Here is a 15,814-nt window from a genome sequence, read left to right on the forward strand (position 1 = left end):
GAAATATCGACAAATTCACGTCATTTTTTAGTATTTAAATTGATACCGCTGTTATTATAAATCGTTGATCAATATGATTAAGCAGGTACAATATGTACGCTGTACCAAAATCCGAGCCAAAATTTTGCACGTTAAACAAATGAACTACATAACCACTGTGGAGGTCATAAAATGATTTTTTAGATAAGACAATTCACCTAATAAGGTAAACACACTACTGTTAGAGGGATTTGAACAGTTCTAGATTAAAGTAGCATTTCTCTATGAGCAAGGAACAGAGTTCGGCATACAAGATATTCAACCACAAAGTGTAATGGCGGACAGCAAGCAAGTTTGAACATTTCACATGCATTTCACCACCATGGGCTTTTCTGGCATATCACAGAAAAACCGACTGGTCTAATTTCCATAAGGACTGGGGTTTTTCCCGATATATGTCCAAATCCTAATGTTCTCTTAGACTGAATTGTCCCTTTAATGTAGTTTTTATTTTTCAAAATTTAATTGCATGCACAATTAAGTTTGTATTCACTTTACAGAAATAAAAGAAAACAAAAAGAATACATTAGACCACTTTTTAATAATATTGTTCATCCATTTTCATCTTTTCCCCTTTATTATAATAATATAACTACCTAGTATTTCACTTGGATATTCAGGCATTTAAAGAAAGGTTAGGAAAAAGACTTTCATAGAAAAACAATCACATTCTTTCCTCAAAACATTGATAAGCTGTACACTTGATATCACAGTTAAACAATATTTTCTAGTACAATAGTTCAGCTATTTTCACATTTATCTTATCATACCAGTTAACTATGTGAGGAGAAAAATTTTGCAGCATTTTTCCCCTCCTCATAACAACTTGTTAATTTACAGAAGTTGTGCAGTAGTACAGATGTTCTTATAACTAATTAATACACCGTCTAACAAAAGAAAAATTCTTCCCTTCAAACATTTAAACTTAATCATATACATTTTAGGCAAGTTAAGCAACAAAATAGTTTTTTTTTCTAGTTTTGTTCTCTAATTACTTTTTACAGGTAAATAAAATAAACATTCATGGTCCTAAAGTATGATTTACAATCATTACAAACTTCAATGTAAAAAATAAGGACGTGTAGCCATATATCGGACAAACATTAACTGAATTGAAACACATTACACCCCTGATTCACATGGACAGAAAGATATAATTGGAATATTGTGCATACATTGCATGTGTTTTTTGAGCACAGACCTGAGTGTATATATTATATTTGATATTCATCATCTATGAAATATCATTTTCATTATGTATTATTAATACAATCATAAATACCTCCTGTCATAATAATATAAGTTTAAAGTCTCATCCAAACTGCTTATAAAGCCTATTTCTGTTCAGTTCAGTTAAATTTAAGAAAGTGCAGTGTTATAAATGTACAATTTCATATTTTTATAATAAGTAAATGAGATAGCAGAAATTTAATTTACTTGATGATAATCATATTTTTAAACACCATCTATTCAGCATGGGTGATTGCTTAAATGATATCATCATATCACAAACATTTTTATCACTGAAATCACATTCAATTTCTATTCACACATTTTATTGCCTAATCAACTAGTAGATCTGAGTAAAATGCTCATCAGTATTAAGATCTTTGATCATTCCTCACAAAATAAATATTCAACAGCATATTGATATTAATCCATTACTGCAATAAGTCAAGACAGTTCCAAACGGCATCAATCCATTCCACTCAATAAATAATCATCCTCCATGGTTCAAGAAGAGCTTCTAGGACTGGCTTTATTCATGACATCAAACAAATCATTCAGACTTATTTGTAGACAGTCTATAAATTCTCGTACATTAGTTGCTGGAGGGTAGCTGGTCACATTGAATCCAATTCTGTTACTCTCAATAGCATAACCTGTTAAATATACAATATATAAGAGTGAATATAGTCAATTCTGGGTCGCTTATCACAACAATAAAAAGCCAGTAAAATAACATCTAAGACTGTTACTCTCACTTACATAATATGAGTGAATCTTATTATAAAGCCTGTAAAATTACAGTTAGGTATGTTACACTGAAACAAATAACCCACAGATTTATTCAGCCTCTACATGAAAAGCCAATGATATATTTTTACTTGAGACAAAACAAATGTAATAGTCACTCTAGACTATCAAAAGTAAATAGCGAAACAAAAGCTATTGTGACAGTACTGTAAACCCAATCTTGGATTTCAAATTTTTTACTTCAAATCAAGTATGCAGATTTAAAACTGAATTGAAATACCTTTTAATTGTAATTGTTGTACATGTATATTTTTATTTGTGAAAACAAACTTTTCCACAAAAATAAATTGGTCTACAGGTATTTACAAGAATTTAAACCCATATGTTGACTGTAGTTAATGCAAACAGAAGATCTTTTAGGCTTTATATTCTATGGTTTTTATGAACAAAAAGACACCTACCAATTCCGTATCCGTCCGGAACGACTGGTGCGAAGCCTCCGATAATCACAGCAGGACTACTGAGCGTTGAGGTAGACAGGATTATGTGGTTGAGCTTCTGGTATGCAGGATCCTCAAATATCTTGTGAGGGAAAAAATTATTTTCCTCAGCCAGTGTTCGGAGAGCAAACAAGTGACGATCAAATCCTTTTCCTGTGTGAAGACATAATTGTAGAGGAATTAACCAAAGGATATGATCCATTGGGATTTTTTGATTGATAACATGATATCATATTATCATATACATCTGTACCTGTAATTGTAGGAAGTATAGATTTACAGATCTAAATCTTTAAACCAGAAAACTGATGTCTCTCAGAAAGAGCCTTGATAAAGTGGTCCCATATGTAGCAGTGATTGCCAGACCACATGGAAGTTCATGACCATGATATTTGGTGTCCCCATGAGCCCATTTTAACATCTTCATACCATCAGCTATTACCATGTCAGTTGTCGATGGACAGACTGACAAATGGATACGATGATTACTGTATTTGTGTATATTACAAGATTACCTGTTCCTGGAAAAGCTACTGATTATGATGTATTGCATTTAAGAGAGCGTAACATTATGTTTTGGATAAAATTATGACAAAATATACAACAAATTCCTGACATTGTAATGACACCCTGACATTATACTGACACTCTGACACTGTACTGACACCCTGACTTTGTACTGACACCCTGGAATTATACTGACACTCTGACACTGTACTGACATCCTGACATTATACTGACACTCTGACATTGTACTGACACTCTGACACTGTACTGACACCCTGACATTGTACTGACACCCTGATATTGTACTGACACCCTGATATTGTACTGACACCCTGACAGTGTACTGATAGTCTGACACCCTGACATTGTACTGACACTCTGACGTTGTACTGACACTCTGACACTGTACTGACAACCAGACGCTGTAATGACACCCTGACATTGTAGTGACATCCTGACATTGTAGTGACATCCTGACATTGTACTGACACTCTGACATTGTACTGACAACCGACATTGTACTGACATCCTGACATTGTACTGACACCCTGACATTGTACTGACACCCTGACACTGTACTGACACCCTGACATTGTACTGACACCCTGACATTGTACTGACACCCTGACATTGTACTGACACCCTGACATTGTACTGACACCCTGACATTGTACTGACACCCTGACATTGTAATGACACCCTGACATTGTACTGACACCCTGACATTGTACTGACACCCTGACATTGTAGTGACATCCTGACATTGTACTGACATCCTGACATTGTACTGACACCCTGACATTGTACTGACACCCTGACACTGTACTGACACCCTGACATTGTACTGACACCCTGACATTGTACTGACACCCTGACATTGTACTGACACCCTGACATTGTACTGACACCCTGACATTGTACTGACACCCTGACATTGTACTGACAACCAGACACTGTACTGACACCTTGACATTGTACTGACACCCTGACATTGACTGAATCCTGACATTGTACTGACACCACTGACAGTGTACTGACACTCTGACATTGTACTGTTAGTCTGACACCCTGACATTGTACTGACACCCTGACAGTGATGTACTGACAGTCTGACACTCTGAACGTTGTACTGACACCCTGACATTGTGTACTGACATCCTGACATTGTAATGACACCCTGACATTGTACTGACACTACTGACCCGACTGTACTGACTGACACTGTATGACACCTGCTGACACTGTACTGACACTGACACTGACATGACTGTGACACCTGACATTGTACTGACACCCTGACATTGTACTGACACTGACATTGTACTGACACCCTGACATTGTACTGACACTCTGACATTGTACTGGCACTCTGACATTGTACCAACACCCTGATATTGTACTGACACTCTGACATTGTACTGATAGTCTGAGATTGTACTTATTGTCTTGTACTCTAACATTGCAATGATTGTCTGATACCTTGACATTGTACTGATAGTCTGATACATTGACATTGTACTTACACCCTGACATTATACCTACACCCTGACATTGTACTGACACCCTGACATTGTACTTGCACCCTGACATTGAACTTGCACCCTGACATTGTACTGACACCCTGACATTGTAGTGACACCCTGACATTGTACTGATAGTCTGATACCTTGATAATGTACTGACACCCAGACATTGTACCAACATCCTGACATTGTACTGACACCCTGACATTGTACTTACACCCAGACATTGCACTGACACCCTGACATTGTACTTGCACTCTGACATTGTACTGACACCCTGACATTGTACTTGCACCCTGACATTGTACTGATAGTCTGATACCTTGATAATGTACTGACACCCAGACATTGTACCAACATCCTGACATTGTACTGACACCCTGACATTGTACTTGCACCCTGACATTGTACTGACACCCTGACATTGTACTGACACCCTGACATTGTACTGACACCCTAACATTGTACTGATAGTCTGATACCTTGTCATTGTACTGACACTCTGACATTGTACCTACACTGACATCACAGAATACATTTAACTGAGCTTGCTTGAATTAGGATGTAATAAAATAAAACATACCCATAGCTGCATTCTTGGTGAGTTCTCCATGTGTCTTAGAACATTTGACTAGGGCATCAAACAGGTCATCTGGGCTCTCTTTGTTTCCTCGGTCCACGATCATCTCTGTGGCCCTCTTGGTATCCATGGTAGCAGATCTCAAGGTCTCCGTGCGGCCATGTTTGTATGCAGCAGTACTACACGACTCGTATGTTGCTACAAACTTCCTGTTTTGTCGATAATATGCCATCTAAACAAATGATAAAGGCTCTATCATTAAATGAATAATTCTAAAATCTGATCAGTTTAAAAAGTTCCTATGGGTTTGTGACAAAAAGAAAAGTACTAATTTCAATAGAATTTCAGAGAAAAATTTAGAGTAAATGTTGAATTCTTATTTACCTTGATTCTTCAGAAGAATATTTATATATAATTGATGATATATAAGTTGGCTAAATGAGTGAAGCATATATATTTTGGACTAGTTTGTTTAATAAATCACCAGAAGGTGCGACTAATCAACAGTAAATTGTATTTTCCTGACATTAGTTTAGGGATCTCAAAACCCTTGTATTGAGAAACACTTTCACCCTAGAGATTTGGCCATGGATACCTGTATAGCTAGCTGCATGATTGAGTCAGGACTAATCTTCTTTGCTTTAACGAAATCCTTTGTGTAGTTGTCATACTCCAGGTGATGTAGATCCAGTGATCCAACCAGTTTATCAAAGTTAGCCTTGGCCGTCTGAACCCCTTCCTTCAGAGATGCATCTAATTCAAATTCTAAAAGAACAGAGGAAAACAAATAAAATTTAACCAAAAATAAGAACCCATTTTTTCAGGGATGCATCTAATTAAAGTTAAATAAGAACAGGGAAAAAGAAATAAAATTTAAATAGAAGAAAATCCTTGTAACAATTTCCCCTTCATTTTTCCCCCCTGCGTATTAGCATTGCATTGATATTAACTTCCATCAAATTGGTGGTAATTTTATTAATTTTTTTTCTAGATGCATATAGAATGGTATCCTTACCTAGTCTCTCAACTGCACTGTCTGAGTTCACATTTGGAACTGCAGTGGACGGATGTACAAATTGATTTTCTGTTGAATCCTTGAACACTTCATTGAAGTAACGCAAAACAGCTACGCCATCACCCCAGGCATGTTCAAAATTTACACACGCTCTTGAGTCTGGAGTCATGATGAGACTGAAGCTCTTGTCGAACCACCTAAATAATAAAATCTTATGATTAATAACTTACAGTATTATAGCTTATTGCATAGTTAAGTGTTTTTTTAAATGCCAAACCATATAAAAATAGAATAAACTTTTATACTGTTATAAGTTTCTTGGATATAAGATAAGTCAAACTTATCTTTTACATTGGCAATTCAAAATAAAGATGTAAAATATGAAAACCATTTAAATGAATATGTTTAAAACTAGAGCTTTTAGTCAATGGCTAACTATTGTATCATCTCTCATACACATCAACACATGTACATGATCCCCAACATTGCTGCCAAGTTTCAATGAAATTTATCCAGTAGTTTAGGAATTTTCTATGGATGGACAGACAGACACATTGATTCAAATTTAACCCCTCCCCTACCCCCATACCCCAACTTTGTTATAGAATGGGGTTATAATTAAATGTATTCTGCAAACCTGTAGTTCCCCTGTTGGGAAGGTTTATAAATGTTTAGATAATAACTTGTACCTGTTCATGCCATCGCCATGTAGGAACTGTCTGGTGATATCATTAGGATCATTTGAGTTCTTGTCATCCAAACACAAAGCGAATAAAGCAGTGTCAATTTTATTTAATGTTGGCCCATTACCTGGAATTACAATAAAATACTTTAACATGCAATTTTTGAGTTTTGTTTTTTAATATTATCAAAAAGAAAACACTAAGATCACAGATTTTCTTCACTAAAAACGATAAACACAATTTCACTTTGAAATATTCATCATAGAAGATTTTCTAATTTTCTAGAGAGGAATATAAGATTTGAGAAACATTTATTTTCATTCTTTTCAAAATTATCTGTATAACAGAGAATATAATTTTTTTACTCCTAGATATTTCCATAAGTTTGCAAGCTAAGAATGAAAGTATACTAACTTAATTTGTGAAGCTGACATTACTTATACTTGAAATTTTCTATTTTTTTTTTTAAACGGAAAAGTACTTGACGGAAACAACAAACCTTGAGCCAGTAGTTGGTCCCTATATGCTGCCCATTTGTCTCGGTTCTCAGCTGTGAAGTAGCCGAGAGGATACTCTGGTGGTGGTCGATTATCTTGTAGTATATACTGGATATGACCCATGATCTTTTCTGGACTTTCAATATGACCTACGAAAATTATGGTCAAATTGATTTCTCACTTAAATGAATCAATAACTTACATATTCTGTATTTGCAATATATATTACAGAGTTGTTTTCCTTGTGGGAAGGTATGGATCAGTTGTGATGTTGTTATGTTGTGAGTGGAATTCGCATCGCTTTCTCTGAAAAGTTTGATGTTACGATTGCAAACACATGATATCACAAACAATATATATCCACAAAATATTACTTGCATTGGCAATTTTTCGCAGCAAAAAGTTTTTCTTATAATTTAAAGTGGAAATTTCCAACTTGCGTTAATTTCTGCATTAACAGTGAAGTATTATTTCCCAGTGATTCGAAGTAGGAAAACTACAAAACTAGACAAACTTTGACCCATTTGTGATATCACAAAGGTTGGGATTTATTTTGTTTTACATTCTTCTGATAGTCAAGTTCATTTTCAGGATGTATGCCTGGAGTTGCAGGAGAGCTGGAGCTCATGGAGAAAAGCCATCAACCTGCAGTCAATATCTTACTAATGATTATAGCATCAGTCATAGATAAACTACAGCCAGGACAAGGCAATATGCATTGGGTTGGATGTAACTGTCATCTTTTCACTTCTAGTACTGACATAAATACTACTGCACAATCATTTGATAACAGAACTGTTAATTCCACTCACCTTCGTTATTTAAGACATCAAACACGTAAAAGTGACCATTTCTCATAACCAGCATATGTCTGGCGTCTGGATCTGTCAAGAACTCATCTTTACCCTCTCTGGAAATTATTTACATAATAGACTGATATTTTGGTAACATATCATCAAAATCTGTCAATATACAGTCAAGCTTATACAATATGTACTAAAGTTTTATTAAAATTTTATTCAAGTTTGTTTGTTTGTTTGAGTTTTACTTCCCATCAACTACTATTAAAGGTCATTTGGGACCAATCTACAAGTACATTGTGACGTAATTTAAATGTATAAAAGACATGAAATCAGGTTTAATTCAAACTGTACATAAAAATACAACTGTTGGTTGTATCATGTCATAGACCTGGATTCTTAGACAAAGATGGGCACTGGATACAGATATGTGTTTGAGTTATCTCCCTTATGAGGTAAAATAACCTTTCAAACTTACGTTTGTGAGATGGCATTAATCAATCAATTACTCAAAACAATATTCTTCATTTCAATGCATGCTATGATTTTAACAAGTTTAGAAATATTCTTTAAAATAAATAATGAAATCTGATTCTCAACACAAAATAAGAAACATACTTTGGAATGCGTGTAGAGTTGAAAAGACGTCCGTACTGACTCATGTCCAAAGGAAAGGCAGACTGCCTACTGTGTAGCAATGCTCCATGCCAGGCAAATCGTCTTGGTACCTTTCTAAATATGAAGTTAAATGATTTGATTACGATAATATAATTCAGAAGATGACATAGGCATGGAGAAAAAAGTTGGGTGAAATATAAAGATATAACTATAATGTTGATATAAAATAATGACTACCTGGTACATGTATATAACAGAACAAATACATAGAAAAATGGTCAATCTATCATTAACGTACTAATGTACAATACAACTACTGGTCATTGTATATTTACCTGCAAAATTTATCAAACTTTTCATTCTTTGTTTTCTCTGGTTTCAAATGGTAAACATCAGGTTCCAAAATGTTTTCCCTCAAAGATTTGAGAAACCGTAAGGAAGATATTATCATATTTGTTGACCTTAGTAACTGAAAAACATCAAAACTTCATTGATAGTGAGTGAAATTATTTTTCAGGAATTTTGAACTACTATACAAATGAAGACGGGTACAGGTCAACGGGCAAACCACATACAAAGATGAAAATCAAGAAAAGCAAAGATGTAACTATACTTACTTATTAAAATATCTCTTCTATCTTTTGAACTCATTTATAAGACAAGATACTATTCGATTATCATGCTAGTCCTGATTGAACTTTTCATAACATAATTAAGTGAAATACCTTATACACTATGATAAGCTAAAATGTAGCCATGGTTCAGCTGTTTTTGAGTTTTAAAAGTTTGACCATGTACATACTTGTGTACGATACTCAGGTTTGGGGTCATCAACAAATGACATGAATGGATTGAAGTTCAGTACAATAGGTAGTCGAGATTTCAAATACATGTCGAACCAGGGCTCTGAAAAATAAAAGATTCAGGTCAAATTAATTGCTCTTTATTATATTGTCATCAATCTTTCATTTACTTAAGCATCGGTTGTTATCTTTGACATGCATTGGTGTGTAACATACATTGGGTGTTCTAGCATATCTTTTAATGGCAATGGTGCAATTTGGGCTCATTGTTCTTAATCTTCTTGATAATACAGGTACAGGCGGTATCATAGATTTATCTTTTATAAAAAAAAAATAAAAAAATAAACTTTGATAGGACCAAAAGCAATTACAGGACATTCTGATCCTTTTTTTAATTTTGTATTTTTTCAAAATTATCTAATTTTCAAATTTTAACAGCGACTGAATGCACCGTATTCTTTCTAAAGTTTATCTTTTTTTATGCTTTAGTAGTAATAAATACTAATATTTAATTCAAACCTAAAAGTATAATACATCATTTACAGGTAATATAATTTTTTTAAATAAAAATAATAATACAGGTAATAAAATTATTGTATTTATTATACATTAGGGAAATGACTACCTACTGGAAACATAACTGGTGTGTTTGTTTGCCTTGTCCAATTTCTTCAACTCTTGTTGTAGATCTGAAATTAATCAAAAAAAGAAGTAGAGAATAAGTATATCTGGTACATATAAAATCATATATATTTGTATGTTCTGTAATGAAGTATATTTTTGTTAAAAGACCTTTTCTGAAGCTATTTTTATTTCATAATTTGTTTCAAGGTCATATAATTTCAAACATTGAATTCTAAACCAAGTGCATGTATCTTCATATCTAAAATCTTACTGATCTGTTTACTGATTAATCTGGTATGTTTTGTTTGGTGTGTAAAGGTATCTTTTTATACTCTACCCTCTATAGAGATGAGCGTATCAATAAACAACAACAAAAGAAAAGGAGCTCAATTTAAGAGACAGATTATTCGGTCTAATAGAGATACTATAATGGAATTTCTCTGTAAACTAACATTTTCCGTCTTCCTCCATGAATTTCATGGTCTTTTCCCGTGTGTCTTCCCATTCTTCTGGAGTGAGAATCACTTGCTGGGACTCCAGATAGTTATCACATGTGGCCTCTAGTTTGGGAATCGCTAGTCGAGGGAGACTGTCCTGGAAGTAGTCTGTTGGGACGATACTGCGTTGTAAATACTCCCAATCTGACCCAGACCTTGTACTGGATACATGAAATGAACAAAGGTATTGTCATAATAATAAAACAATTAACTAAAAACAGATCTATTTTTTTTCATTTCAACATACAATTGTACATGCAATAATCCTTAAAGAATCCAAAGTTATAAAATGAAATATATAATTTATATGTATAATAACATATTGCAATTTACTTTGAATGCACATGTGTTATTTCTTAATAATTCAATTTTGCTTGCTACGAGCATTTTCACTGGCTTCAAAATTTACTTTAACATCCCATAAAAGAAAAAAATGGCGTCGCCATTCATAACGTTGCTTCTGATTAGCTGAGAATCTGAAAAACTCACTGTTCGCAACAGTTATTCTTATTTTTCAAGATGCTTTTTCATAATGATACTGATATCAAAAAAGATTGTTTTACTATGGATAAGAGGCTGCATACTATGGATAAGAGGCTGCAGTATGCATAATGATATCAAGAAAATTTCATAAGCATTGGGATCATTTTTTGGAAAGTAGAGGCTAGTGTCTATAGGGACGTCTCCAAAATGGTACCTGATATGCCAAAACATAAGAATGCCAAGATGTTGAATAATACATGTACTGGGACCCAACAAGTAGTTGTGATGGAACAGTAGTCGTGATTGTGTGCATATTCTACAATGCATCCAGATTTCCGAATATCTGGAGCTGTTGACAAATACTTCATGATAGTGTTGACTACTAGGGTCCCAAGTATAACATGTAATAGTGACTGACTGAAAATAGGAATGCATGTTAAATCATTTTTCCGTCAAGTTGATCTTATATTAAATTTTTGCTTAAATCTGGATGTCAAAATAATTTTACCTGTAAACTGCTCGTGATCCGGTTTTTAACAACTGATCTGCAAACTGCAAAATAAAATAAAATTATACAAAAACATCATAACTGATATACAAATGCACTGAACTTCAGCAAGAATAGTCCAAATAAACAGGTCCGGTAGCAACGTTAAATCTGGCTACAGATGCATGTATATATAGCTAGATTTGACTATATATAGCCAAATCTGACAACACGTATGGTGTTCAAATGTAAACAAAAGTGACATACCTGTTCACAAAATCAGCGTACACATCGAAAATTTAATTACGAATCTTGAGAATCGGCAAAACAAAATATTTTTGTAGATTCTCAAGATAATTTTTGATGATTTTTTTTTAAAATCTGTCGTTGCATTTTTTGGTACTTGCATCCATTCATCATGTTCTGATGAAAAAGATATAAAATCCTAATTTTCTATTTGAAATATACCACATATCTTGTTGTTTATGAGCCAACTGAGCAATTTTTGCACGTCATGGTCAATTTTGCACGGGACCTGCATGCTCCAAGTGCACCTGTGGCCTGAATCTTCATCAGGTGGATGCTTATCTGTAGACAACACAGCGATGCCATATTGGATCGCCTCGCTATAGTTTTATTACCAGGGAATAGTGATAATGGATAAACAATTGCAACAATGGAATTTTAAAATGTCGCCTGCAAATGAGCAAGTAGGCAAACATTATTCATTTCAACGACTTACATGTTTCGTCATCCATGCTTTCATACTGCACAAGAAAAATGTGACCAGACCTCACCTGTTTGTTTACACTTGTCTACTATATGTGTAGTCAGATTGGCTATATAGTCAAATCTAGCTAAATAGCCTCACTTTTGGCCTTGAGTTGAGCGTTCGCCCCTGTGAGGAAGGCTCTGGGTTCTGTCCCCTGGCCGAGACACACCAAAGTCTATAAAAGTGGTAGTTTCTGCTCCTGCTTAGCGTTCAGCAAACAGGGAGTGGGACGACTGGTTCGCCCGTTGTCAGTATAATGTGACCGGGTGGGGTGTGTTGCTTGGTATCTTCGGCGGCATGCTTCAGTGATATAGCACTATAAAAAGGGCAACAGTTCCACTATACAAGAAGCCACAACACGAACATACCGCAGTCTCCCAGTCAACTCATCTCGCACAACATACACGCAACACACCGCATACATGGGAGGCCGTCCTTACATGACCATAGCTGTTAATAGGACGTTAATAAATCAAACAAACAAACAAAAGCTAAATAGCCAGATTTAGCGGTGCTACCGGTCATGATAAACAGTGTCGTATTGTGGTATATTTACATAAATAAAATACCAATAGCATCCGGACCATGGTTTATTATATATTGGAATTGTTTTCATGCTGTCACTGCCTGTCAGTAGGATATATCCAAAATGACTAGATACAAATGTAGATGCGACACCAATTGCAAGTTCAGCTCAAGTTTGACTCGATAGTCACTTTTACCCACAGGGACTTGTAACGTAGGTTGTGAGAAAGTCTGTTGTGTATACATGTGTACTAGGCCTATATACTATATAAAAGGACAAGGGAACCAACGGCTCGCTTGGAATAGGTACACCTGCCTCTACAAAAGTCGCCGGTATTCCGTCAAACACGGATAAATATATATATATTTAATACTAATATATTCTTAAATAAATTTTCGATACGGAAAACACAACTTCAGACACGAAATAATATATTAACATACCTTTATTTCATTATGAACGTGGAAAATGCAGTCAGATATCCTCACTGTCGTTATGCCTGTCCAGTGAAATCTAGGTCAAAGGCACTCATATTCCCTTGTAACAAATTTTGTATGCATTCATTTCACTTTCTGGTGATATTTTCCCATTGCAAATACAAATAGGCTATAACCGATAACGCTTTCATTAAATCCAATCCAACAACTAAGCGAGGAATCACACTTTTTTTATCCAGAACTCGACTCTTGTTCGTATAATCCGCCATATTGTAATTGATGATGGGTACCTTTTTAGTGTACTCGCCCTTACCCGATACTGCACTGAAATTCTGTACCCAGACTCTGTATAAATTAAGTTTCATGGTTAAGGTTCTTAGAAGTACCTTTATTTGAAATATACGTATCATTAATTGAAGAATCTAACTTAAGTCGAGACTCTAATGTTTTACTTTACCGTTACCACATTAATATTGTAGCTTTTAGCATACAGGCACTGTGTATATGGGGTTTCCAGTTCGGGTCCGGGTATGGGGTACACAATATCCACTCAAACGTGTTTAACCTAGATTTCAGTGGACAAGCAAAACGACAGCGAGGAAATCTGACTGTATTTTCCACGTTCATAGTGAAATAAAGGTATGTTAATATATTATTTCGTGATTGAAGTTGTGTTTTCCATGTCGAAAATTTATTTAAGAATGTATTGGTATTATATATGTACATATTTATCCATGTTTGACGGAATACGGGCGACTTTTGTAGAGGCAGGTGTACCTCTTTCAAGCGAGCCGTTGGTTCCCTTGTCCTTTTATAAGAGCGCAGCTCTCTGCGCGGCCAAAGGCCGCGTAGAGCGAAGCTCTACTAACCATAACACGTGTGTGAGCATATAGATTCCAATACATTCCAGTACCCCTTGGACTTTGAAATCGTGTCCCGCGGGAAAAGTCTCGCGCCTCCATGTAGGCAGCCATGTTTTAATTCTCGTTATCAGCACGGCGAGATTTGAGATTTTCTGTACTAGACGAAACGGGTCATCGGGATACGCTTTAAAATTACTTTAACTTACATATATACAAGAACAACGCAACAAATGTATTGGCCAAATATAATAATAGGGTACACTGTATGTTCTCAAGCGCACGGCACCGTCAGCAGTGACGTCACAAAACCTGACGCCAAAGATGACAGCACTGTTTCCCGCGTATTTTTTATAACATGTGTGGCATATTTCCAAGTTTTCTCCGCATCTGATGAAAAGTAAATTGAACTATTGCATTTGGATTATATCGAATTCTTTCCAACTATTGATATCCTGTGCATGTCAGTGAAATATATTTTATTGTTAATCTCGTAGAAAAATGTAAACAATATAAAGTTATGATGTTATATAATCCTGTATTTACATGACATGGAGCTGCGCTCTTCTGAGGCTTTGCCTTAAATTCATATTATAGTATATAGGCCTAGTACACATGTATACACAACAGACTTTCTCACAACCTACGTTACAAGTCCCTGTGCTTTTACCTTTTTGGCCTGATGAAGCCGTTTGCAATGTGAGGCTAAGGATTTTACGCTTGTCCTCAACATTATCTCGTTTTCTGGTATGCTGCAACGGTCTAATTGGAAGAAATTCCACAATAACAAAGCGTTGGACTTTGAACTTTCCGCATAAAAGAAGGTTGAACAGTCGCTATATTTACAACCCAACCGGCATCTTCAAGCCGGAAGTCCTTTCTACTTTGTAACTTTTCGACACGGAAAGAGGTTTCTCACTAATTCGGATTTGTTCAGTCTGTGGTCTGCCGGGCCGTGTACGATATAAATAAACCAATTACTACGGCAATTAGTCTCTGATTTTGATACATGGGATTTGTTAATGCTCAACTGAAAGTAATATAAAAAAATCACTTACCTTGTTTTGTGTGTGTGGGTTTTTTTTTTTTTTTTTTTTATTATTTTATTGTTGCGTGAAGCAAGGATACGTCCTTGCGTGTAGGGAGGGGGTAAATATAACTGACGACCCACTACATGCAAAAACACTTTCTGTATAAATGCGATTTTCAAGAAAATGGGAATTATTGATTTAGACCTAAAAACGGTGATCTTCCAAACTAGGCTCTGAGTATAGATATTTAGGTACAATTTTATGTAGTAATGGTAAATTTGTACTGACTGCTAAGGAACTTAGTATAAAAAGTAGACAAGTTTTGTTCTCAATATTAGGTAATAAAATACATGTAGCTGATATGGCTATGGAAAAAGTTGTTTAGTCAAACCAATCGTAACATACATTTCTGAAATACATGTATGGTACTTTCACAGCAAAAATTCAAATACAAAAGTAAAAGAGATAATATAATGTTTCAACATTTGACGAATTTTCATATTACCTTTTGTACATGTATAGATAAAACGCAATTTGAACAAACGAATTAAAAAA

At 35.0% G+C, this 15,814-nt stretch overlaps 1 protein-coding gene across 1 annotated transcript; it reads right to left on the reverse strand.

Annotated features, from left to right (window-relative positions):
• Positions 1–561: 561 nt before the first annotated feature.
• Positions 562–15,647, reverse strand: LOC138336751 (carnitine O-palmitoyltransferase 2, mitochondrial-like). The gene is made up of 15 exons (XM_069286304.1): positions 14,899–15,647; positions 11,655–11,698; positions 10,619–10,824; positions 10,172–10,231; positions 9,542–9,645; positions 9,075–9,208; positions 8,740–8,853; positions 8,134–8,231; positions 7,324–7,470; positions 6,831–6,951; positions 6,142–6,338; positions 5,722–5,891; positions 5,130–5,358; positions 2,478–2,669; positions 562–1,922 (listed from the first exon to the last, which is right to left on the reverse strand). Exons 1-15 carry the CDS (start codon positions 14,959–14,961, stop codon positions 1,774–1,776), a joined length of 2,028 nt encoding a protein of 675 aa, XP_069142405.1. The 5' UTR covers positions 14,962–15,647; the 3' UTR covers positions 562–1,773.
• Between the last annotated feature and the right edge of the window lie 167 nt (positions 15,648–15,814).

This window comes from Argopecten irradians, chromosome 12, assembly GCF_041381155.1.
Source record: "Argopecten irradians isolate NY chromosome 12, Ai_NY, whole genome shotgun sequence".
In the NCBI taxonomy this organism is placed as follows: Eukaryota; Metazoa; Mollusca; class Bivalvia; order Pectinida; family Pectinidae; genus Argopecten; species Argopecten irradians.